Genomic DNA, 18073 nt, shown 5'->3' on the forward strand with positions numbered 1-18073 from the left:
AAGTGCTCTAAGAAGCTCTCCACAGGAATCCGGAGAAGGAAAGTCTCCTGGGCCAAGAGGATTTGTCATCAAGGCCAGCCGCATCAGTAGAGGGCCAGAGGAGGTAAGATCAGGGCTGCAGGGCATGCTCAGGCTGCGAGAGGTTCACAGGGACCACTCCGCCTGGGCCCAGGGCCTCTGCCAACAGAGTACTTGGTGGGAACCCCTCCTCGGGGACTCAGTGGCCCACGTGATATTTCAAGGTAATATTTACTCTTTCCCAGTTGGTTCAAGCTCCAGGACCCACACCCAAGAAGGCAATCTTGAGACTGGTCATGTGTCTTAGAAACTATCCCTGAGTGTTCTACCTATGTGGCCCTCATGTCTGCTCATTGGAAAACTATATGGAGTAAGACTTGCTGCCGTTAGCACTGGTGAACACAGCAGACAAGGGGGCCAACAGCTCCCTGCTGTTTGACACTCCAGTTCCTGGAAGCCCTTTGGCTCAGAGCTGAACCTTTTTTCCAGTAGGTTCCAGCTTCCGCCATGTAGCTCTGCCCCCTCCCATCTCCAGCATCCTCCTCTCTCTGCTCCTTCTCCCAGCTCACCACCAGGCTTAACCTGTGAGCCCCTGCAGAGCAGTTTCTCTAGCTGATTTCTCCCAGCCTTGCTTCCACGTGGCTGTCACTCTGTCACAAACATGGCGGTTCTCAGTCTGTGGGGACTCTGCGGCAGGATGTTTAGATAACTTGTCCACCCATCTAGCATAGGCTCATCTAAAGGAACTCAAATAGAAGGTGCTTCTCCTTCTTTAATTTGTGCAACTGAAAGCCTGTGGTCTATAGAACCATATAGCCAAGTACCTACTTGATACTACCACCTGGATGTGTAACATGCATCTCAGAACAAAAACAAAAACAGGGTGCCTGGTTTCCACCATCAACATTGCCCTAGACAACTCTCCCCTAGACACTTCCCTATCAGTCAACAGCACCTCCATTTTCCATTATCCAAACCCAATCATCCTTGACACCTCTCTCGTTCTCCACATCTGATAGGTCAGAAAATGTCAGCTGTTCCTTCAAAATACATTCGGAAAATCAATCTCTCCACATCCACCCCTATGGCCCTGGTCCAAGCCCCATGGTCTCCCATTAGGATAATTACCAAAGCTTTCATACTCGTGTGGCCCACCTTCTCCGTCCTGCCTCCCAGTGTAAGCTACCAGCAGCCAGGAAGAGAGTCCCTTTAAAACATAGTGATTTCTTAGAGGTCAAAACCTCCAAGGGCTTCAAAGAACAAAGTTGGAAACACTACACTTTGGTTCTAGTACCAAAGTGCACCTCTAGGAAAGCGGGAGGGTGGTAAGTAAAATCCTCAGAGCTCAAAGCCGACCAGCTCAACTACAAGACTCGCTGGATTTGGATGATGTGGATGTTCTTCAGGTCGTCTCTATAGCTTATGACCCGTGGGAAGCAAGCTCTTTTTAAGACCTCATGGAGAAGGACAGTCTCTCGCTTCCTCCCCCAGAGGTGTCTCAAAGACCCCAGACGGAGAAATGTTACTTCCTCAAAAACTAGCTATCCACCTCATACTGGCATTCCCTGCAGAAGTTCCCAACGCTGCCCCAGGCCCACACTGCAAACTCAGAGGGGACATTCTTGGTTCGGGGACGAGCCAATGAGGCGAAGCTCACTGGAATGCAGACACAGCACACCCAGCCTCTGGGAAATGGGCACCTCACATCATTGATATGTGTGCCTTCCTCTCGTTCTTTACTATTTGAAGCTCCTTCTTAATTCACCAGTTTTCTTTCTTTTGTTTTTGGTTGGCAGGGTTTTAAATATTTTGAAATCTTGGACACAGTGTTTTCCCTCCCTTCAAGCCAACCCCATTAACACAGAGGTGACTAGTCAGAAATGGCAGCCAAGGCCGAACCAGCACCAAGAGAGGAGTCTGGGCCATGAGGAAAGAGTGTGCACAAGAGAACACGTCCCTCCTTTAGTCGTTAACTTCTCAGTCTCTTGGCTCCCTTCCGAATCACCGTCCTTAACACATGCTTGTCTTAGTAAGTGTAACAGAACTGAACCGTTCCCTAAGGCATGTCCCAACCATCTGATTTCTTTAAATCCCAGATGGAGTTAGAACTGAGACTTTTTAAAGAGTAGGCAGGAGTGAAACGGTATTTCTGGGTGGGTTTTTTTTTTTTTTTTTTGGACCTGCAAAATCTTTTCCTAAAAATAGGGACAGAGAGGAACTGGGAGTGTCACTGTGGAAACAAGGACATACATCAGAATCAAGCATTACCAATTTTTACCTGTATGACTCTTAGAAGCCCTAATGTGCTGGCAATAATGGTATTACCAAAGGGATCAAAACTGGTGGTAATTCTCCAGCTCTTCTCACTCTCGTACATGAAAAGTCAAGATTAGTATTTATCTTTTTCAGTAGTAGAAATGGACCTGTGACTAGCAGGCTCAGGGCTATAGGAGTTATTTTGGCTAAAAAGGTTTCAATTCAGTCCTATGTTCTTCATAATAAAATTCTTCTGTAATTAAAAAAAAAAAAAAGTCTTCCCACTCTAAACAATCCAGACGGTGGAGGGGAGGCAGGGGGAGCGCTCAGACGGTAACAGACATGCTCACCATCGGCATGTCACTACATGGGCTAATGTCACAGGTTCCTGTACCTCTTCTGACGGTGGCCCTGGCAGGTGGGGATTCCCTGTCGACATGCCAGGCCTGGCTGGAGACAGCTGGGTGATTAGCTCAGAGCAAACTAGCTGGACCCCCCTACAGGTGTCCTACCTCTTCTTCCCATCAATACTAAAGTGGCCTTCATACTGTTTGCTGCAGTTCCGAAAGTGAAGTGAAGGGATAGAGGGGAATACGGGAAGGCAGTTTTTCTTTGGGATGAAAGGCTGGTCTGGCAAGATCCTCTTGCTCCAAAAGCTCCCAAAGCTGCCATAACAGAGGGAGGGGAATGGCCTCAGCCTGACCGACACACTCAGTCTCCACTTCCAGGCGTGTCCTGGACAAGTGTGAGGCCGCAGTACAGGGTGCAGCGGTGATCACGTATGTACCTATGTCCGTCCCTGTCACACAAATGTGCACGCAGGTGTGCACAGACCATTCCGGGGTTCCCAGGAGGAAGAAGCCTCCACAGGGTGGAGATGGGCCCAGGGTCTGGCATCTGCTCGGTTTGGGCAGGGGTGATCATCTGCCCCCCAGTCACCTCTGTTCCGCTTCTCGAGCCCATGGCCGAGGCTGGAACCGGCTCTCCTCCCTGAATTCTCACCTGGTGGTCCGCAGCGCGGTGGCAAGGAGCCGGGTGCAGTCCGCGTGCCGGGGACTTCGTGGCCGTCGGAGTCCACGCACCAGCAGAAGCCGGTCATGCCGTGACACTGCAGTGGCAGGAAGTGGCCCTGCTCATCGCACTGGGGGATGTGCATCCGGCTGCCGGGATAGGTGTGCTGAGCCTGGGCCTGGCGCTGCTGTAGTTCGCAGGGTTTCAGCCCCGAGGAGGGGTCTTCCGAGGTCCGGGTGAAGGAGATGTACAAAGGAGGAATAAAAGACACTGCAACCCATCCACTCTTACCAGCTAGCATCAAAGTCTCCTAGCCAAGGGGTTTTTTGTTTTCCCCTCCATATACTTGGAAGGAAGCATCGCGTGGGAAAAATAGCAGAGCGTTGAGATTCTGAACTCCTGGATTCTTTTGTTTCTGCCACTATCTCCCTAATTTCTCCCTAAGTCTCACAGTTCACCCTGTCCCAGGCTGACTCCCCACTGCTGTCCGGGCAAAATGAAGAGCCACCCACAGCCGCTGTCCAAAGACTCCCAAGAGACTTGGGAGAAGATGGTAAAACTTTGTTCAGCCCCTGAAATCCAGAATGGTAAGTCTGAGAAGCTCCAAGTCAATGGCAATCACTAGATCACAGTGTGCGGGCCAAGACCTCCTAGGGGCTTACGACCAGCTCACTAGCGCACATGGCTCCTGTTCAGCAAGCTTGATCTCAGTACTTCTTCCAGGCAAAGCCGCTCACGAAGGGAGCTGAACACAATGGGTGGGACCCCAGGTAGGACAATGGATGGGTCACATTCCTGGCCTCCCAGAACGCTAAGAACCAGAGAGCACTCAGTAGACTAGGCAGCTAGATGGGACAGGAAAAGCCTTGGTCTCCTATAAGAGTGAACTAAAGGCTATAGAAAAATCACATTGAAGGAGCCAGGGTTTCCTATGCCTCATCTGGCTCTCCAAACCTTACCAGGGGTACACTGAAATCCATCCCCATGATAGCCAGGGTGGCATCGGCAGGAGAAGGAGCCAGGGGTATTGTAGCAGGTAGCTGACGGGTGACATCTGTTTTCTGAGCATTCATCAACATCTGCGGAGGCAGGAACAGAGATGAGGGGGAGGGGGAGGGAGGAAGGAACAGCATGACTTCACTGCACACACACCCAGGGCTACTGCACGGCCTTAGTACACAAAGGGTCAACCTCAGAAGACCTCTGGGCACAAACAGAAATAGAGTAAGAGCTAAAGGCAAGCTTAATGTACAAAGCTGGGGGACACGGGAGTTAAGAATGTATGAGGTAGAAATCAAACGTGTGGTCACTTCCAGAAAAAAATATCCTACAGTGTATTTCTAGAGCATCTTTCATCCACAGTGAATTCCAGGAAGTTATCACCTTTGAACTGGCCTCTAGACTGTAAATCATTCACTTCCTTTCCTTACCGCAGCAGTAAATACGCTAACAATGGCTTTGTTCTGGCCCGGTTGGCCCCCTGTCCCTACAGCACCAACATGCAGATGCAGAACAGCCCGGGGAGGCCCCAATGCTTTTTCAACTAAGGTAGAAGCACATTCAGTCTCATGTAATCAGAGTCCTACTAGCAACAATGCCCAAGTAATCAGAAATTGTCTCTACTGTCTATCTTTAGAAGAAATAGAAAAGTGTGTAAGAAAAATATCAGAAGTTTTGAAGCAACACATTAAAAAAATCTGAATTTGGGACAACTGGGTGGCTCAGTGGGTTAAGCGTCTGCCTTTGGCTCAGGTCATGATCCCAGTGTCCTCGGACTGAGGCCCGCATGGGCTCCTTGCTCAGCAGGTAGCCTACTTCTCCCTCTGTTTGCCACTCTGCCTGCCTGTGTTCTCTCTCTCTCTCTCTCCCTGACAAATAAATAAATAAAATCTTTTTTAAAAAATATGAATTTGTCAGGCTTATCACTATCAATAATTCAGCACACCCCCCTTCACGATACTAGATTTTCATAATTCTCAAAACTGCAACATCCTAGAACTCCAAATGCCAGCTTGTAGTCCTTTTACTCACCGCAATCAGCATATGCCAACAATAGCAAGGCACTCCCCCCACCCCCAAAAAAACCTCTGAGAGTCAAACTATTACAACCAATGGCCAGGGGCACTGGCTGGAGCATACGACTCTTGATCTCAGAGCTATGAGTTCGAGCCCCACGTTGGGTGCAGAGATCACTTAAAAATTAAAAAAAAAAAAATTCTTGAATACATAAAATAAAACCAATGGCCAGTGACTGAGATAAGCTATCTGCAAAGACAGGAAGTCTTCCAGAGTAAAAGGAAGATAAAGGGTGGAGGTCTGATCAAGGCTTGGCTGAAAATAAAAGCAAGAAGTTGCTTCCACAAAGATGCCCAAAAAAGGATATAAAAATGTGTGAATAGGAAAAAATGTGGGTTGGGATGATCAGTGTGAAACCTATAAGGTGGTGAGTCCCGGGAGTGAACTGCATCCATTTGCTACAGCCTGCTGCAGAGACACACAGAACTGAGGATGCTGGAGAGCGACCGCCTGAATGTGACCTGAATTGGCTGGGGACAGAGGTGGCTCCTCGCCAGGTCTCCCGTGCACCCAATGAGATCTGCTCTAGGGCGGTCAGCCCCAGCCTTGCTACGACCATGCTCTCTCTGGGCCCCCTTTCCATGGCTCTACTCCTTTCCCAGGTATTGGTGAGCCAACATGCAGGACGGGAAACCAAGATGTTCTGTTCACAGGAGAGGAATCTCTTACACTGTCATTAGCAAATTCACATTCTGCGTGACCTCAGTCTTGGGGAAACTTGGTCAAAATAAATGAGCTCCCTTAAGTCCAAAAGAATCCTGAATGCTTGACACAACCAAGTTCAATGCTACCCAGAGAGGCTCTGTCCAGAGGAGCACACTTCCTGTCCACCTACAAAGGCAGGAAAGTAGTTACTCATTCCTCTGCAAAGTCAGAAGCAAACCGGGTTTTCTGGTTAGCTCCTCAAGTAACCGAAAAGAAACCGAACAAAACCAGTCACAACAAAAACCTGTCTCCTGTCTCCGAGCTAATCAATACAGGTTCTCTCTTGTCACATTTAATCATCCCTGAGTTTGGCTCTCTGTCTCTTCAAAAGGGCAACCCCAGTACTTCGCTAGGGGAAGCCAGCGGCCATCCATCTCCCCAGGGCCTGCAAAGGGCTGGGAAACCAAAGCTGTAAAAATGAACATCCCCCAGGAAAGTCAATGCAGGAAGTGAAAGCTATTCATAATACATATGCTAAAAGTACTTCTCATACTAACAGGAACCCCAGGCAATGACAGGAAGCAGGAATTCCTGAGACACAGGGCCTATTTCTAGAACCGAGGGATCAGCTCCTTGAGATTATTTGGAACTCAGAGAGAGGGGACGCCCCAGAGCTACCAAGTTATCTCATGTTCGGAAAGCCCATGGCCTAGCAATTCCGGTCAGAATGAAAGAGCAGTCACCCTCCCCAATAGAGGGGACAATAATGGTTATAAATGACCAACAGGGAGAAAAGTCCTTGAGGGGATGGAAAGCATCACAAATGAGGAGCATCCATCCCCTAAGGCTGGAGGAGGTTAAGGCTCCTGAAGCATAGAACAGTCCTCGATGCCTCCCTGAAAGACCTCCCACCATGACAGAAAATAGTCCAGTCAGCCACTCTAGGGCCCGAGCTCAGAGCAGGTGATGGCTCCTCCTCAGGAGTGCTAACACTGAGGATGTTTTGGAGGGGACTGGAGTTTTTGAGTAAAGAAGGGGAGCTCTTCCCTATGTCACAGAATGTCAAGTGTCAGGAGAGAAAGCATGGAAAGACTTTCAGCCCCTTGGCAAGGGAGAGACTGAGAGACTCCTTGTACCACTGGGGGAGGGGGCTGCCATTTATGCTTAAGAACCAATGTCAGGGGTCTTCAGGGGCTGTTAGGACACTGAGGTCAAGACAACAAGGTTCAAGTCATAGTAGATCTCCTTTGCTATTCAGATAATGAAACATGGCTGAATCTCAGCACAATTCTCCATTCTCTTACCTATCAAGCTAGTAAAAACAAACAAACAAAAAACAAAACAAAACAAAAGCCTGTATGGAAAATGTGTCAAAATCCTCAATTTTGAATTGATACTTCAGTGTTTCAACACTCTTCTTACTGCCCTCTTTCTGCCCACACCCAAAACCAGGGGAAGTCCCTTTGAAACACTCATTGGATTACCAGACTCTAGCTCTCCATTAACCCATCACTCCCTACACCACCTCTTTTGCTTCCAAACCATCCAGTGAAATTTCCAGACCCCACGAAAGGCTTCAGGCCACAAGCTGTCACTCCCCATCTATTCAATCAAGCACCCGCTGGTAGTGCCCCGGTGTGGTATGTGGTGACCCTCTCTCTGGAGCCCATGAGTGGAGAGAACTCCTTCCTTCCCAGCCTCGTCTCTTCTCCTCCTGTGTCTACATCAACATCACCATATCTCACTTAACTTCTCCATTCTTAGAACAGGAGACCTGAGAGAGAATACTCTAAGAACGTCTTCTCATGTCACTCCTGAGCACTCAGGGCTCGGAGGGACGTCCCGCCTCTCAACTCACACTTGCTCCTCCCTGGAAAGACCCTGACTCAAGACAATCTGTTTTTGCACCTAGCAAAGTTACCAAGATCTAGGAGGACAAACAGGCCTGAGAAATATTGGCTCATGCCAACACAAGGTTGAAATCAATCCTGAAACTGCTGAAACTGGGATTGATTGAGGGAAGCTGGAAAAGATTTAATTCTACTTGGATAAAAGTAATTCCTGCTAGTGACTCAGACTAGACTGAGAGCCCAAAGCCAAGTTCAGCCTCTCCAGGGAACTCCATTTTTGACCAAATGGCTAGAGAAAAACCCACGCACCCTTTTACTGCTACTTTAGTGGAGTAGAGAAAAATACGTATGCTTCAAGAACGCACACTTTCCACAAAATAGAGCCTTTTTGTCTATTTTTCTCTATTTTGCTGTTTTCTCTCTCTGTGGTCACAGAGACACATGTACACTGTGGTATACCTTGAAAAATGTGTGTGTGCATGTGTGTGCATGCACACACATGCACACAAACCTGAAAGTCACTTTCGTGATTAACCCAGACCAATATAGGCATGGCATAGTCTTCAGGAAAATGACTATTCATATTCTACTCCTCCAGTCTGAAAAGCTGGAATGGCAACTGATTCTGGAAGGCAGCCTCTAAGAAACCCCAAAGATCCCTCCTTCCTGGTATTTGCGATCTTGTGTAATCTCCTTGCCTTGGGTAATTTGCATCTGACCAATACACCAAAGCAATATTGAGGGGATATCATTTTTTTTGTGATTTTTAGCTTCCATTTTACTAGCACACTTTCTGCCACTGGCTTTGAGGAAGTAAGCTACTTTGTTCAAGGTCTATGTGTGAAGAAGCTGAAGGTTATCTCCAGGCAACAGCTAGCAAGGACCCAAGGCTCTCTGTCCTCAAGGAACTGAATCCTGCCAGCAACCACATGAGAATCTTTCCCCAGTTAGTCCTTTACAAGAGACCCCATGCCTACTGCATCCCTTGTTGCAGCCTTGTAGGACCTTTTAAAGCAGAGGACCAAACTAAGCCATTCCCAGGTCCTCGACCTATAGACAAGGAATGTGTTTTGTTTATAGCTGCTATATTTGGGGGTAATTTGTTATGCAGCAGTAGATAACTGATACACTAGGGAAGCAACGGATGGGTTTGGCATGTTTTCAAGTTTGTGGGTTCCAGAGAAAATCTCAAAAGTAGAGAAGCAGAGATTGAATAGGGACAATTAAAAATGGTAGAAATCAGCAAGAGAGCAGTAGTAACAATGAATGGCATTATTCCAGAGTTCTCAACACATAAAAATGACCAATTTCAGGGTTCTAATATGACCCCCAAGGTAATCAAAGTCTTACAGGACAAATAGAGGTTAAAAGAAGGAAAAGGGAATGATTCTAGAAGGGATTAGGGCAAGAAGCATCTAACTCAATGAACATTCTGATTATTAACACTCATCACATCTAGGCTGCAATGAATTTCGACTTGTTAGCTTTAAACCAAAGACCTAAGGAGTTAAATACCTTAAAACCACCATCTCTGCTGTCCCGAGCAACCAGATGTTTAAATATGAAATTCTGACAAGATTTTGATTCTCCATGCAGTCTTATTTCTTAGAACCAGCAGTGTGTTAAATGAAACTGAATGACAGGGGTGCATGGGTGGCTCAGTCGGTTAAGCACCTGCCTTTGGCTCAGGTCATGATCTCAGGGTCCTAGGGTCGAGCTGTGTGTTGGACTCCCTGCTTCTCCTTCTCCCTCTGCCCCTCTCTACCACTCATGCTCTCCCTCTATCTTAAATAAATACATCTACAAAAAAAACAAAACAAACAAACAAACAAAAAAAACAATGACAAAATTCTACAAGAGTGGAAAAGATATTATTCCCACTGTGAGAAATAACAGAATAAGGAGGAGTTAGTGCCCCCTTATACCCTGACCCACACACCTGTGGAGGCTGCCCACTGTCTGTAGACTCCTAGGGCAGATGGAGCTCTTGGGCTGGTCAAGTGAGAGAAGCATCTGTGAATTCCAAATCTCCCTCAGTCTAACTGGAGAAACCCTTGAGCTCTAAAGCAGGGGGTGTTTTGGGTGGGGGGGCGGGGGGGAAGAAAACCAAATGGGGCTGAACTGAGCCACGGCTTTGGGTCATTTCAGTATAAATTGTGTTTTTTAAGGAAACCCTACAGCAGAGCTTCTGTACAACAGAAGTGGGAACATTAAAGAGCCAATTCAGATAATACCGAATGGCCCGTCACATCTGGGAGGGAGAGGACGGCTGTGCTGCCTGACATGTTTGTTCTGTCCGTAACATATGGCTTCTGTCTGCTGGTTCAGGCAGCCCCTCCACTGAAACTGAAGGGAAGAGGAATGGGAGGAGGATGAGAAGCAAACATCTGGTAAGTACGGGGGGTGGGGGAGGGGGGAGAGATGGTATTTAAGCTGCTGTAAAGCTCCCGGGAGTTACACAGCTGTTCCAGCAAATCAGCTCAGGGTGCCCAGGTGTACAGTGGCCCGGACAATGCAAGCATCGATTTGAAGAAAGGGGGAAAGCCTGTGCCCCAGGTTTATCAGCAGACCCTTTCCCCACCATTCTCTCGATCCCAGTGTCTCATTTTACCCTGATTTTGGGGTATTACTGACAGCATGAAATCGAGTTTCAATTCCATCACGTCACTGGATACATTCTGAAAACCTTTAACAGATTATGTAGATTTGCTGAATAATCTCTATATTAAAGTACTACTAATCCCGGTTTCATGGACATTTATACCCAGAAAATTATACCTAGTTTGTAAGAAAATTATACCTAGTTTAGTAACAACCTCATGCATCATTATTATTAGTTAACCAAATTAAATTTTAAGTTAGTCCTGCATTTCAGGTTAGTGATTTATATCAAGCCTTAACCATCTTAAACGTCTTTAGATTTCTGAAAAAAAAGTTGTGCTTAGATATGCATTCCTACTCTTTTATAATGGTAGAGTTCTTTCACTCTTTCCTCCTCCCCCCCTCCCACCAGGGAGAGAAGAGGGTGGGAAAAAATTAGAGGGAAAGCATTGCATGTATGTTTAGAGACTGCTTAAACTACCACTTCAGCCAGTGGAATAGCAACTAAAAGTCAGGCCTGACTGAAGTGCCAGATTAAGCCATTAACCAAAGACACCGAAGGATGGAGACTTCCAGACAGGTGAGTGGGTTTTCCCAAAGTTCCTGCAGCCTACACTAGCTCCCAGGAATGTCTCCACCAAGGACAGCCATATATGCTCAACAATATAGTCCAAGGGAAATTACCCTTGGCTCTGCTTTTTGACTCAAAGGACAGCTTTTCTCTTGCCCTTCAGACAATACCAAGGCTGTGTGAGTTAAGGAAGGGACCTTTTTGAGAAGGGTTCCAGCGATGTGGGGATGTTGCATCCAAGGCGATTGTCCGGAGTCACTGAGGCTGACAACCCACAGGTACTCACCAGTACACTGGTGCCCGTTGCCTGTGTAACCAGGAAGGCAGGCGCAGCTGAACGTGCTGCCTCCATGGGAAATGCACCGGGCCTGGCCAGCGGGAGCACAGGAATGACTGCCATCCTCACAGGGGTTGGGAGGGGGGCTGATCACTGAAAAGAGAAGAAGGCAAGAACATCCAAGAGTTCAGCCCTGCGAATGAGTGAGACTTGACCCTCACAGTGTGATCCCCACACCAATAGCATCAGGACATTTGAGGGCTTACATCCCAAAGCCAGTAAATCAGAATCTGACTTTGAATAAGACCCCTAGATAATTTGTAGGCTTCTTTAAGTTTGAGAAGCACTACTCTGAGTTTGTGGTTAAAACACTAGGTATGAGATCAGTCATTAAAATAGCCCTTGATTAAAGTTTATAACTCACCAGAGCTACACACACACAGTTTCTACCATCATGGCTACTTTTCCATCCCACTGGGTTAAAAAGTGTATTTTCTCTATCATCCTCTGGCTCTACCAATGGGATGAATCTGGAATCCTAGTTCTTTTGGATTTACTTTTAGGTCCAAAGATTTCTTTCTCTTTACCCTAGAAAGATTCGATTTATTACAGAGGGAGATCTATAGCTGGGCACATGGAACAAGCTTCTTTATAAATCCATTCCATTTAAATTTGAGAACTATTTTACTTCTATCTAGAATTGGTGGTATTTTAGAGGTTCAGAGTCTTGTTACATGATTGGGCCAAATACCAAGACAGATGGGAATCCCAACTCGGTGAACACCTTCTAGTAACTCAACACCAAAAGTATCTATTTAGGGAAAAACAACAACACAGGGCTGAACTGATTCATAGCTTTGGATTATTTCAAAGTAAACTATGTTCTAAACCCATATGGCAGAACTCCTGTAGGTCAGAGAAGAAACACTAAAGAATCAAAGAGCAAGGTTCAGCGCCATGTTGGCCAAAGAGATAGCATCCTAGCACTCACAGGTGCAAGTGTGCCCGTCATCTGCGAACTCATAACCACTCCGGCACTCACACCTGTAGCTTCCCAGCAAGTTGATACACATGGAGTTGGGGCCACAGCGATGGAAGCCAGTTGCACACTCATTTACATCTAAGAAGAAATAAGGACAGAAAAGTACTGCTTAAATCAAAGGTTCCCCAAGTGGGCAGGTCTGAAAACCCAATGTTTTCTCACTGCCATGAAGCGCCAACAAAACAAATAAATTAGTGTGTCTTGGGGGGGAGGGTAGTCAAAATGTAGTATTTCTAAGCATCAGATATGAATGCATGTTGTAGGTTATAATCTTTATTTGAAGTCATTCAAGTTAAGTCACAGGGAAAATAATTGAATATTCTGAGAAGTCTCTGAACAGTAAAAAATAAAACCCACTCAACATTTAAAAGAAAAACACACTAACAATTCTTCTTTCAGAAATGTAAAGGAATTTCTATGGCTTGTGGGGAAAAGGCCTTTCATGGGTGAAAGGAACATAAGGTCTGAAACCTAAAGATAACCAGAAAACATACGTTTTAGTAAATATAAGAAACACTTGCTACAGGGTTAAAATGACCAAACTTGAGAGCTCAAAATATGCAGGAATTGTAATACGTGTCTCCTTTTCCCAGTCCCAACCCCAAATACCCACCTCCCAACTATCCTCTCAACTCTAACTAGAATATGCTTTAGTGTTGAAATAAGAGATTTAGGTTAACAGCTGCTAAACGTGTCTGGTGCATCAGCAAAGACCCTTAAACAGACATGCCAGGCTTTGGTAACACAGAGCTGGAGGAGCCTGAGAACGGACAGAGCCCATACAACTTACCCACACAGCTGCGTCCATCTCCCTGGTACCCAGAGGCACACTCACAGGTGTAGTCTACCCCTGCCCCTGGATGGCACTGAGCCCTCATGTCACATGTGTGTCTCCCATCGTAGCAAGGATTCACGTGGACGGGGTCTGAGTTCCCTGCATGGGTAGAGAGGAAATAGATCACACAAGCACAATGTGGTTGTTATAAAGAGAACGGCATGGTAGGGAGATCAAGGACTCCTCGGGATCGACCGCTTACTCCTCTCTTTGTGGGGGACCACCTGGAGACCTTGCTAAAATATTAATACCCCAAGCTGAGCTGGATTATTTAAGTTGCAGTATTAAATTCAAGAATGGCCTACCCTACAGACAACTAACCTTTTCTTGCTTACAGTAGTCCGGGGAATAAAAACATCCCAATACATAGCATAATTTTTTGTAAAGCGCTCTCACTCGATCACCTCGTGTGATTCTCAGGATGACTTTGTGAGGGGCGGTCATCCCCATGATCGGTAATTTTTGCAGAGAAGTGCAAGACATCGGAAAAATTGCCCCAGCTCACAAAGCCAAGAAGTGGTACAGCAAGAGCTCATACCCCAAATTTCTGCCTCAACACTGGGCAGTCTCTCACTAAAATTCACTAATTCCTAAGTCAACATTTAATAACTGGGAAAATCTTGCTTTTTTAAGATCGGGAAGACTAAAGAGGAATGATTTTTGTGGTATTACTTATTAGGATTAACCTGGCTACAGACCCATCCATTCACTAGGTAGAGAAATGCTCAGTATCTGAAACCTTCCCTAGAGAGTTTTGTTTCTGGATAGAACACAATAGTAATGCTCATTGTAAACTTATTTGCCAGGCACTGTTCTAAAACCTTTACATATACCATCCCTTTAAATCCCCTTGACTACACTGTGAGGCAGGTATTAATATCTTCATTTTTACTACAGCACAGAGAGGCCTCGTAACCTGGCAAAGGTCACACAGCAGCAGCTGGAGCAGGGATAAAAAGCCAGACTCTCTGTGCTTGCCCCCCACTTTGCTAAGCCACCACCAAAGGAACTTCATAAAGTTAGCTAAGCCAAGGGCACAGAGATGATGTGGGAAAGAACCCCAGACACAATGAATCCATTAACTCTGGGCACTTCCATTCACTCCTCTGATTCCTCAGGTGTAAAATAGAAATAAAGATAATACTTAAATCTGCTACAACTGAAGAAAATAAAGAAAACCTGATATAATATATGTAAAAGACAATCCTCCCTCTTCCCCCCCCTCATGCCCCCCCCCCCCAATGAGGCCTACCCAGTCCCCAGGGATGACGTTCCTTCTTCCTCCTCAGTGGGACCCCTGCTCGTCCTCACTTGGTTTCAGCTTTGTCTCAGTCCCTAGAATTAATTCTGATCTTAGATCTAAAAGATTTCAGGAGCTTTACCCAAACCTCCCAGGCTTCATGTCAAGCCATCCTGGCTACCAATGGGGCTTCGTCTGTGATAACTTGAGCTTCTGCCTTGGATTTCTGCCTGTGCCCCAGTCCCTATCTTGACAGCCAGCTCAGCACACCCCAAGTCCTACCTTGCCCTCAGCTGTTCACACGGCACCACAGACCAGCATCTTGGCATCAGTAGACACGGTGACATTACCACCTACTTTAACTTCCTAGTACCACTTTCTCCTGGATTCCCTCTCATTTCTCCCTAGCTCACCCACATCTCTCACCCCTCTTACCTCAAGCAGTTAGGCCTTTTCCAAGTAACTACTAGTCTAGACCCAAGGGCTTGCTGCTATCACATGCCCCAGACTGGATTCCCCCCCACCCCGTCTTTCAGGAGGTCCAGCACCACTTGCCCCACTGCCCACATGGACTCTTCCAATATTCTGTGTTAGTCTGCTGTGAACTGGGATGCCTTGGCTGAGTCTCCAAAGGGACCTGCTTGTATTCTGGTAAATTCCTCCCGTTGCCTTAGAAAAAAACCCCACTGTGTGTTCTTGCAGGGGAATATTCTTATTCCCATATTGTGACCTAAAAAGAAATAAAGGAGGGCCACCAGCTTATCCTTGGATTGCCTCGGTGATGCTGGCTGGAGTAGGTTACAGAATCTTTGCCAAGAAAAAAAGACCAACAAATGGCTCTGGCACTTTCTTTTATTTTTTTTTTAAATTTTTTTATTTTTTAAAGATTTTATTTATTTGACAGAGAGAGAGAGATCACAAGTATGCAAAGAGGCAGGCAGAGAGAGGAGGAAGCAGGCTCACTGCTGAGCAGAGAGCCCGATGTGGGGCTCAATCCCAGGACCCTGAGATCATGACCTGAGCCGAAGGCAGAGGCTTAACCCACTGAGCCACCCAGGCGATTCTGGCACTTTTTAAACCTGATGAACTTCAGTAGGTCACCGTGAGCCTAGCTTCGCATAGCAAACAGACACCCTTGTGTGTTCCCCGTTCTTCCCTCTGCATCTCCTTGTGGAAAGGATGGAAGCACAAGGCTGGGGTTGCAAGGCAGTACAGACCAAGTCCCTGAGACAGTCCCCAGCACGGTTAGAGCTAAGAACAATAAGGTCGTGTCCTCACTGAAGGCCTGATGCAAGACAATACTGACTTCTCCATTTTAGGAGAAGATTCTGTATAAAATGCCTGGCCTACCCAGCCAAAGTAGGAAGGGAGCTCTGACATGTTTTTGTTTGTACACACTAATGCCTGACCTCCTTGCTCAGTACTTTCCAGCATCCGATTTGCACAGCGGCACATTCGGGCAAAGATGAGTAAGCGTGCGGAGATGTCGAGAGCGGACCACCTGGCCGGGCATGCAAAACCTGCAGTGCAGAGGTGGACTTTCCAACCTGGATGGGATACCCTGGCCCACCTGAAACTGAGGCTAAAAGGGGTCCATAATTACAGGACACTGATTTAAAATATACATCACTGACAGGATGGGCCACATAATTCACAGAGCCCGGTGCAGGACAAAGATTGGGGAGCCCCTTGCTCCAAAATTAAGAGTCTCAAGAGGACAGCAGCTGAACATTAAATCCTTCTGGGCACAGGCTCTGTTCATGGAATTTGGCTTCTAAAACCCTTGTTTTAGAAATACATTTCTGGGGCACCTGGGTGGCTCAGTGGGTTAAGTGGCTGCCTTCGGCTCAGCTCATGGTTCCAGGATCCTGGGATCGAGCCCTGCATCAGGCTCCCTGCTCAGTGGAGCCTATTTCTCTCTCTCCCTCTGCCTGCCGCTCTGCCTGCTTGTGATCTCTATCAAATAAATAAATAAAATCTTTAAAAATATATTAAAGCCACGTGGCTGTGCCTTCTCTACAGCGTGTTGGCTTTTTCCTCTTACAGCAAGGACAATGGCAACCTCCTTACGACGAGTTCGATTTCGCCCTCACCCTCTCTAACAGCTTGACTCCCTGCCAGGAGATCTGGAACTAATTTACTCATTTAATCAAGAAGAAAAAGAATAGTTTTCCTTCAAGGAACAATCCGTTCCACTTCCCCACGTGGCCCTCGGCCCAGTCTCCTCAACTCGCCAGAAGGAGCCCTGAAGTGGGCGCAAGGGTGTCCCATTCTAGAAGCCCAGGAGAGACCGCCGACCCACAGCTTAAGTGCAAACACTTGGCAAGGTGTGGGGGCCGCGGCTGGGGAGCCAGCCGGGCCCCAGGCTCTGACGGCTCAAGGGGCAGATACAAACCCAACAGCGCAGCCTCCCCAGCCCTGGAAAACCACGAGTGCCCCCATCAATGGGGAGGCCATGCTGTGTCCCAGACATCCCAGCCTGACCGTCACTCCCCCTGGAAAGAGGGAAACCCTCAAGATGACACTGCTCTGCATGGAGGGTGGGAGAGAGAGGCGCAGGGGTAAGGGGGAAGAGGTTTCATTTTGTCGTCTGTCCCCCCCCACACACACACCCATTTTTTTCCTGTTCAGGAAGCATAAACCGTATTGCAATTCTCTATAGGGGTGGATGTGACAGGGTACAAAACCCACAGGGTTAATTCCCTCTTGAAATTCAGCCCAATTTTTGAGGCTGTCCTGGGCCAGCAAAGTCCATGTGGGAAAGCAGTGCCAGGCAAGGGGATGGAGTGGGTTCTGGAGCTGGTGCCCAGGACTGGGTTCCAGCTGGCCACTTTATAGCTATGACTAGGCAAGTTACTTCATGTCTATTCCTCAGTCTTTATAAAATGGGGGATGATGATCCCCCTACTCAGTGAGGGGTTGTATGTGACTAAAAGAGGTCATGAAAGTACTCAGAGCAGGGGTGGGCACCAAGAAAGCTATCCTTTGCTAGTGTTAGGATCTGACTTGCATGGAAAGGAAAATCACATAAAGTTCTAAAGACAAATTAGCAGTTTGTACCTACCAGTTTGCTGGCATGCTTTCTGTTACTCCTATCTGGTCAGTCTCCAGGAAAAATACACCCAGAGATTTATCTTTTCCCTACATGATTCTAGAATCAGAGTGGGATTCCTTGGCCCGAGGAGGCTTCTTCACTAATCCTTGTTTTTACACATCAGACACCTCACACTCAGCGAAGGGCAGAAGGTTTTCCTCCGTTGTTTTTGTTCAAATCTTTTCTTGAGAAAGAGGCAATAATCTTTTCCCTTCTTCCAAGGTACTTTTCTTTAAAACCAACTGACATTTTCATGCTATTAATTCAATACCTTATAATCCTTGGGCGCCCAATGCCTGCACCCCCAAGCAAGTTTCCTAAAACCAAACCACCACCCAACCCGCACCAGCAAGCTCATATTCACATTTCAAGTCATCCTCGTGTCCTTGAAGAGTCCAGGCCTCTGGCCTTAATCTCGGTACCACATTGCTGAAGTGACCGTCACCCTGAGCAGGAGGATCCTTCTGGAGCCCTCCTCTCCCATGCTGAGTCCTAGAATCACCTCTTAGAGGCACCAATCCGGGCCTCAACTATATCAATATGGAGCCACATGTGGG

The 18073-nt window shown here is 47.0% G+C and overlaps 1 protein-coding gene across 1 annotated transcript in view; it reads right to left on the reverse strand.

The window, feature by feature from the left end:
* The window catches only part of LOC111162157 (nidogen 2), a 60472-nt gene that overhangs the window by 7519 nt on the left and 34880 nt on the right, over window positions 1–18073 (reverse strand). The window contains exons 10-14 of the mRNA XM_022526353.1: window positions 13138–13281; window positions 12297–12425; window positions 11315–11458; window positions 4245–4364; window positions 3277–3507 (exon numbers count right to left, since the gene is read on the reverse strand). Of these exons, the coding sequence (XP_022382061.1) occupies window positions 3277–3507; window positions 4245–4364; window positions 11315–11458; window positions 12297–12425; window positions 13138–13281 (768 nt within the window). The remainder of the gene's footprint in view (window positions 1–3276; window positions 3508–4244; window positions 4365–11314; window positions 11459–12296; window positions 12426–13137; window positions 13282–18073) is intronic.

Source organism: Enhydra lutris, unplaced genomic scaffold, assembly GCF_002288905.1.
Source record: "Enhydra lutris kenyoni isolate GAN:26980312 unplaced genomic scaffold, ASM228890v2 scaffoldscaffold4, whole genome shotgun sequence".
NCBI classification, from domain to species: domain Eukaryota; kingdom Metazoa; phylum Chordata; class Mammalia; order Carnivora; family Mustelidae; genus Enhydra; species Enhydra lutris.